At 34.4% G+C, this 8994-nt stretch overlaps 1 protein-coding gene across 3 annotated transcripts in view; it reads left to right on the forward strand.

Annotated features, from left to right (window-relative positions):
• Nucleotides 1-3820: 3820 nt before the first annotated feature.
• LOC111087590 overlaps nt 3821-8994 on the forward strand; it is a 27446-nt gene continuing 22272 nt past the window's right edge. The window contains exon 1 of one of the 3 annotated variants that reach the window (XM_022394747.1): nt 3821-4023. In XM_022394747.1, the coding sequence (XP_022250455.1) occupies nt 4010-4023 (14 nt within the window). In that variant the 5' untranslated portion in view covers nt 3821-4009. Of the gene's footprint in view, nt 4024-4498; nt 5125-8994 lie in introns of those variants that run through there. The other 2 variants (XM_022394753.1, XM_022394759.1) reach the window with 2 other exon arrangements.

Consider the following 8994-nt stretch of genomic DNA (forward strand, 5'->3'; position numbering starts at 1 on the left):
ATTCAAGGAGAATGAATTAACCCGACTTCTTTAATTGGGAACACATTACGTCATATCGCATGTAAAAATAAGTAAATCTACATTTATAAACAATACAAGTTAGTTCATAAAAATTCTATAATTATTTTCATCTAGTAGTATTTTTTTAGTTATTTCATAAAAATATTGTTCTGTAGTATTTTATTTAGTTATATCAATATAAATATTGTTCTGTAGTATTTTATTTAGTTATATCAATATAAATATTGTTCTGTAGTATTTTATTTAGTTATATCAATATAAATATTGTTCTCGTTACTTAATTAACACTGCAAAGTTTACTGTTGTATTATTTGTTGATGTTAATTAACATAATTCACTAGAAAATATAAATTAGTAGTTCCTGCTAATAACTGACAATAGGTATAAAATAATAATTAATAATAAAGTAAACCAAGCATTTAGTGTACTTCTAAGTATCTTAAAACAAGTAACACTAGCAAATATTTAAGTTACAAAGACTATTCATTTATTCTAATTTTGAAGAAAAACTTACTAAAGCAATGATATGTTTACGCATATGTAAAAAGAGTTACACAAATTGATGGAGTTCCTTTGCATACAAAAATACAATGTGTGATTCTTCAATGTTGTATTTCTGTGGACAATTACCAAAACATACAGTTACGGAGCAGCTTATTGTGTTATTATTTTCATCATGCTGTGCCGTAATAACGATAACGCCCCTCTTTTGTGTTGAAAATAACCTTTGATCAGGTACTATGACATCACTTGTATGTGATTGATAAAAAAACGTTAGAGAATTCTAAATCTAATTGTCGTGAACAGCACGTTATTCGTGAATAACTGAGGTTACAATAAAACTTTTGCGGAATATATCATTTGTAGGATGTAATAACAAAATGCCTGTGTTTTTTGTGAGATGAGTCTAAAACTTACAACGCTAGAATCCGGGTTTCGATAACCGTGGTGGGCAGAGCACAGATAGACCATTGTGTAGCCTTGTGCTTAATTACAAACAATGAAAGTTTGGGTGGAAAAGAAACATTAACAGCTATAAGCCAGAGCAGTAAGAAATATATAGTGTGTGTATTTTTCCTAATATCACACTCTATTTCTTGATCTCACATTTGATGGAAATTATCAGAAGTACTTTGATCTCTTGCAATTTTCATTAAAGTGTAGCCTTATAGAAAACAGGTGATCGAATATCTAATATTTACATTATTCATAAATTTGGCATAAAGTGACATTTTAGTTCATTTTTTTTCATTTTTCAACTAAAATAACCGTTGTCCTACAGGACTTGTTTCTATACTAATTGAAATAACAAACAATATTTTGTTTCTCAAGCTCCTCTCCCATAGTGGCTCAGTGGTAAGTCTGAGGGTTTACGATGCTTAAATACGGATTTAGATACCCGTGATGAGCACAGCACAGAAAGCTCAGTGTGTAGCTTTGTATTTAAAAACAAAATATTCAAGCCTTTTATTGTTAATATTAGTGAAGTGGGATACAGCACAAAGCAACAGTTTGTGATGAAGTAAATAAATTTCTTTTTAGCAATTAGATACCAGTTGCATCGTGTGTACTTTTAAAGTAAATCTAATCCAAATCTGGGTATAAACTTATTAAGCATATTATTTCCATTGATATAATTCCATTGTTTTCATGTGTATAAAGATTTAGTTGTTAAGGGTTCATTGAGCTTGTCTTTATTGTATCGGAGGCCAGCCCCATAATGACTCAATCAAAAGTAAACTTGAGGGTTTGTAATGATAAAGTTCAGGGTACGATATCTGTGGCGAATATAGCGACAAAAGCCCATTGTGAAGCCTTGCATTTAAAACAAACAAACACAAAGGCCAAATTTAAAATACTCGTTTTATTTAGGTTGATGACACCCAAGTTATGAGCAATAACTACCGAACAGAACATCTGGCATATTCGTACACAAAACGTGTGCAAATTATAATATATATATGTAATTTTGGGAAAATGAAAACAAAATACGTTACTAAAAAAATGGAACGTATATTCTTAAAAATATTTATATTTTGATACTTGTACTTTTTGTTTAAAGAACGGTCACCGTTATTTTGTAAATGATATTATGAAACAGATATTAAAATACATTGTGTTCTTTTTAGGAATATCTTTATTTTCAAAGTTATATGCATTGCACGTTTGACCAACAGCTGACATGGATTATACAATTTTCTAAACATTGATTAAACTTAGATTTTTCCAGAACACGAGTGTAAGACAACATGAATAGAGAATGCTGTAGGAAATTTGAGAAAGCAGAAGCTTAGGCTATGTACATAGATTTGCTAGAATGATACACTATTAAAAGTACATAGTGATTGTGTAAGAGATGATTAAATTACCTGCGAGAAAATTAGACAATTTTTTTAAAAGTTAGGAAAAAGGTTTAGAAAAAAATTAATGTTTTTTTTCTTGTTTTTAAATTCAATAAATGGTATTATAGAAGGGCTCCTACATATTAATAGTCCCCCGGTTGGTCAGCGTTAAGTTTACGGACTTACAACGCTAAAATCCGGAGTTCGATTCCCCGCAGTGGACAGAGCAGATAGTCGAACGTGGCTTTGCTATAAACCCAACAAAGCATATTAATAACATAGTGTAACGTCACGATCAAAAGACTCCCAAATAAGTAGATTTCGTTCAGTGGAAAACAGAAAGCCAGATGTTTCATTCTGACAGGCGTATCACATGCAACTTGCATGTGTGTGTATAAGGACTCTTGAACTGTTATAAAATGAAAATACTGCATGTTCCCCAATTGTTTGTCGTATACGCCTAGAAGTGGAGCAAATATAGCATTTTAAACACAAAAGACGGATATATCTATAAACAATTAGTGATTTCAGCATGGATGTTAACATTTTAGATAATTCATACATATTAAAATAATTCAGAACAATATATACTTTTTCTTTGTTCCGGTGATCATCGAGCAGATTTACCTAGCAGCGCCATCTTCTCTTTTAGATAATTCATACATATTAAAATAATTCAGAACAATATATACTTTTTCTTAGTTCCGGTGATCATCGAGCAGATTTACCTAGTAGCGCCATCTTCTCTTTTAGATAATTTATACATATTAAAATAATTCAGAACAATATATACTTTTCTTAGTTCCAGTGATCATCGAGCAGATTTACCTAGCAGCGCCATCTTCTCTTTTAGATAAGTCATACATATTAAAACAATTCAGAACGATATATACTTTTTTTAGTTCCGTACATTACGAGTCGAGTACCCTAACCACTAGGCCCGTCTATATACATACATATAATTGCGGACCCGAACGCAGTCCTGTTGTTAACGCGCCCGACCGTAACGTTGAGGTTCCGTTGTTCGTGTCCACACCATTACCAACAATATAAAAAAAGAGGAATAAAATCGAACTCCGCTCTTTGGGGTCATGGGTGCGTTATAAGTGTGACGATCAAATACCATTATTCGGCCTGAAAAAGAGTTGACAGTGATTGGCTGTGACTAGCTACCTTCCTTCCAGTCCATCACTTCAAAACTGGGAACGGCTAGCTGAGCTAGCTCTCGTTCAACTTTGCACGAATTCCAATAAAAGAAATAAATACAGATATATTTGTGTGTAGAAATTTATTTAAAACAAATTACTTTTAATCAACATGGAGGCGATTCGTGAAGAAAATACGTCATAGTTCGCTGAAAAGACACATACATTCCAAAGAACTGAAATAATTTGTTTGTTTTTCTGTTTGTTTTAGAACAAAGCCATATTGAGCTATTTGCTGTGTCCACCGCGGGGAATCGAAACCAGGATTTTAGCGTTGTGAATCTGTAGACTTACCACTGTCTCACCGGGGGGGGGGGGCTGAAAGAAAGTATAAGACAAAGTCAAAATTCCAACAACAGCTGATAAGATAAGATAAGAACTGCGCTTGGGTACAAAGGCACGTTTTGCTCCATCCAGTAGAACAGAATCCATTTTTATGGTATGGCAGACATAAGGTAAGAATATCTTCGAGTGTTTTAACAATTATTTATACTTACAAGGATTTTCTGCACAAGTTCTTTGCTTTAATACTGTCGTTAGGGGCATGGATTGATGTAGTTGTAATTCACTTTTGCATCATCAGAATTTTGTGTTTTGTTTTACTAACGGTTAAGGAATTTGACGATAATGGTGGAGAATAATTTTCAAGCTTATCGTAAAGTTAGTATTGTGAATAAAGCACCTTTTTAGGGTAAAAATTTTTTTAACAATACTTCGATTGTGTTGTTTTTTGCGGAGTTTTTAAATCGTAAATAATACTGTTAAGACTAACATGGATAATTTAAGGTGTGTGTACTAAAATGACGTTGTTAATCTTATCAGTCTTGTATCGTGAATACGATATCCTGTTTCATTTCTAACTAACCTCGTAGCGTTAGTTTCTTAAAGTGCATAAACCAAAATGTTGATAACATCTTCAGTGCTGCGAATTTCTGAATGAGATAACGTGAACTACGGAAGCCTAATAACAGAATCTACTACTACTTTTCATTGTGACGATCATGTTTTACTGCCACTTTTTGAAGGAGTCCTTGAGGTTATCATAACTGCTATAACTCAGCGACGATTAAGTTTTATTGCCATTTTTTGAAGGAGAACTTGAGGTTAAATTAACTTCTGTAACTCAGCGATAGGTACGTTTTACTGCTGCCTTTTTAAAAGAGAACTTGAGGTTAGTATAACTACTATAACTCAGCGACAAATAAGTTTTATTGTCACTTTTTGAAAGAGGACTTGAGGTTACCATAACTACTGTAAGGCAGTGTCGATCAAGTTTTACTGCCATATTTTGAGAGAGAGAACTTGAGGTTACCATAACTACTGTAAGTCAGTGTCGATCAAGTTTTACTGCCATATTTTGAGAGAGAACTTGAGGTTACCATAACAACTGTAAATCAGTGTCGATTAAGTTTTACTGTCATATTTTGAGAGAGAACTTGAGGTTACCATAACTACTGTAACACAACGCAGCGACGATCAAGTTTTACTGTTTAATCGACACTTGTTTCATGGTTGAGACCACAGTTCTATGGTGGAACGGATCCTAACAATTAAAGGTGTGTATCTTTAGCTCTTACTAAGTGCGGACGGGCTAAAAAACTAGCCCTAAATACAACAAAGAAATAACAAAGTGCTAACAAAAGAAGTTAAACAAATACTGTAGAAGAAACTAATATTGTATTTGAGGAAACTAAAGCTATGGTTTTATTATATTAAAATAATAACACTGAATAAACGATCCATGTGAAGAAAATGCGAAGGTAAACAGTCGCATATTGGTGTAGAATACGCTGAATAACATTTAAGAGTACAGAATGTTGGTAAGCAGTTCATTAATGGTGAATATCATGTAAAGTTTTGTGTTAAATTAATGTTTAGAATATAGTGATGTATAACATGCATGGTTAACAATTATTTATTGACGAAAAGCATGCACAGTTGTTAGAAGGTAATAGCAGTACAGAATACAGTAAAGGCTAACATGATGGTATCTGTAACGTCGTGGCTTATCTGATGTTATGTAATACTAATAGTACAGCATGAAATGACTAATAAGTTATAACGTGGAGAGTAGAAAGAAATTAATGCCCCGCCTGGAGCGAGCACCTTTGTTGGTAAGTACAGAGGGAGTTTCTTAAATAACACTAAGTAGTTTAACGGTTGTCTACTTAGATCGTTTACTAGTGCTTTTTTCAACTTAGAAATATGATACATTTATATAAAAAAAAAACACATCACGTATATCGTAAGATTCCAATTTTGATATACCGTTGAATTTAATAGAAAATTGGAGTAAATTTGGTGTTACGACAAAAGAAATTGGGCCTCTAATCAGGGGCTGATTTAGGTCAAACGGGGCCTGGGGCAGTAAAATATCATTTATATCCCCTAATAAATACAAGTGCATACAATGCAAAATTTATTTTCATTGAAGCCCCCCCCCCCCCCATGTGGTCGAGGGCCCTGGTGCAGCTACTCCTTTTGCATCACCCTCAATATGGCCCTGCCTGTAATGCAAAATAACGTGTGATTGAGTTGTGCGTATTCAGTCTCGTAATGTTTAAAATTTTTTAGCCATTAATTAATTCCAACCACGCATGCTATATATCATCACATTGCAGAAGAGTGCTTAACGCTAACTTCATGCATGTTATCATTAGTTAGCTTTCTACTATCCACGTTATAACTTATTAGTCATTTCATGCTGTACTATTAGTATTACATAACATCAGGTAAGCCATTACGTTACAGATACCATCATGTTAGCCTTTACTGTATTCTGTATTGTATGTTATCATTAGTTAGCTTTGGCTTCAGGTGGAAGGCGGCATTCACACTAGCAAGGAGGAAAATATAAATTGCTGTCAAACTAGTACACGTGACAAATTTCTTTTACGGACAAACAAATAGACAGAGGTCGCTTTGTAATATAGAGCTGTTAATTATTCACTTATAATAACAATATACAGGTGTCACGTTTACTAAGTGTTATCCCTGTCACATTTTACCCCTTATACTATACAGGTGAATGTAATAGTGTATTTATTTGTATATATAAACCAGGCATGGCTTAGTGAGTAATGTATCCAAACTGTGAATCCGAGGGTTCCATGCTCGAGTTTCGTTGCCGTAGAATCGCTCTCCTCATTTGGAGCCGTGAGTGCGCTATATGAGCGACAATTAAATCTCACTATTTGATTAGAGTAGCCCAAGATATGGCGGTGGTGCTGTTAACTAACTGCTTTCTCTGTGGTTTGTCAGAACAAATTTAGAGACGGCTATGCGCAAATAACCCTTGTGTAGCTTTGCACAAAAATTCTATAATAAACAAGCAAATTTTAAAGATTTAGCTTTCTGTATCTTCGGCTACCACTCCTTAATTAGACTACGTATATACACAATAGATGTAACTTTGCTTTATGGTTTGTTAACAAACACAAACATGTTCTATTACATATCACGATCGTATTGGCAGAGTTAAATTAGTCACAAGCGTTATACTTACAATTCGCTGTCACTTAACATGCAGGAATATGTATTCTTATCATGTATATATATATATATATCAAAATAATCATTTGAAAAGTTTATTTGTTTGTTTGAAGTTAAGCACAAAGCTCCACAATGGGCTATCTGTGCTCTGCTCACCATGGGTATCGAAACCCTGTTTCTAGCATTGTAAGTCCGAAAGCATATCGCTATGCCACTGAAGGGTCGTTGAAAAGAGAAATGTCTGCTGGAAGCCATTAATTTTCTATGACTACCCAAGTAAAGTTGATGTTTTTATAATTGGATTTGATTGATAGCTTGTAACTGTTCGAGTGCATGATATATATATGTTGCATTGAACAAAAATGTGTTCTCTCAGGTTAAATTGATTTTTCTCGAATAATATTAGGAAGATCCGCTTTATAACGAGAGAATCGGCAGGATAAACTACGAAGCAATGCTGAATTTAACTAAGTTTAAGCAAAGAAATAAACAGACTGAACACAGCGTGTAATACAAATTAAACAATCTTTATTACCAAGACAAAACACAGTGTGTGTAATTACAATATAGATGCTGAACGGTCTCCTCTAACAAGATTTGTGAATTAATTAACTCGTTTTCTCTCCTCCAGATGTCTTTCATCCCTTTCACAAACTCACTTAAGATCAGTAACAAAAGCGTTTGCCGAGATTTATTCCCAGGGCCAGCGCGACTGAAAGTGCAGCCAGCACATGCATTTGCACAAGACGGCAGGTTCTTGGGAGCAACAAAGATGAATATCAAAAAATTGGTTCTGGTCAGCAGTTGCTCCCTGGCAAGCGAAACATTATCCGTCAGGCAGACTCGGCATTCTATAGAAAAGTATACAATTAAAATATAACAATGCTGCTTCCTACAGATGATTCACAGAAAATTCGTTTGAGGGGGGGGGGGGCGAGTATAATCAGCGTTTGCACATGGCTGCAAAACAGGCCGCGCCAGCCCTGCCTATTCCCGAATGTTTAAAATTAACATTTCTTATTAACCGCAAACACGATACTTAACCATAGGAACTAACGATGCTTACATGATGGTTATTCTCATTCAAACATGGGGAAAGCCATAGCCTCGGTATATTATATGGCCTACCATTGGAGGATACTAGCTGTCTTTTTACATAATTGTTCAACGTGCAACATTACAGCTATATCCCACCATGGACAGAACAGGTGTTATCTCTAGAGAATAAATAAGGAATAAAGGCAGCTAGAACGAAATGAACTTAACGATTTTTTGAACATATGTTATGTTTGTTTGTAATTAAGCCCAAAGTGGTACAATGAACTATCTGGTTTCTAGCGTTGTAAGTCCGCAGAAATACCGCTGTGCCACTGGGGGACGAACCCATTTGATGCGAAAAATGCATAGATTTATAATAAACGAAAAAGTTTGAAAAATTGTACATTTAAAGTAAGAAGGTAGAAAACGTATAGTATGACTGCATATCAAAAAGGCCTGTCATGGTCAGGTGGTTACGGCACTCGACTCGCAATCTGAGGATCGCGGGTTCGAATCTCCGTCCCACCAAACATGCTCGCCCTTTCAGCCGTGAGGGCGTTATAATGTATTGTACATTGTTGCAACAGAGTTTAGTTTCAGTGCGGAAATTTATTTTGGCTACATAGTTTCTACCCTATTAAAATATGTTGTTTATAGATTTACAGTATAATATTTTGTTTTGTTAGTTCATTCATCTTTTAGTGGCACTTAGAAATAACTTGCGTCTACTGCTTGCAGTTACGTAATTTAGTTGTCTTGATATATGTATACGCACCGTACACTTTACACGCGTCCAGGCGTTACAAAATTTGTTTGGGATAAATCATAGAGGTCTTCTCTGACATTCACTGTTGATTTCTTAGATGTAATGGATTGAAAATCCTATAGTGAACGCA

Source organism: Limulus polyphemus, unplaced genomic scaffold (genome assembly GCF_000517525.1).
Source record: "Limulus polyphemus unplaced genomic scaffold, Limulus_polyphemus-2.1.2 Scaffold73, whole genome shotgun sequence".
Lineage (NCBI taxonomy): Eukaryota > Metazoa > Arthropoda > Merostomata > Xiphosura > Limulidae > Limulus > Limulus polyphemus.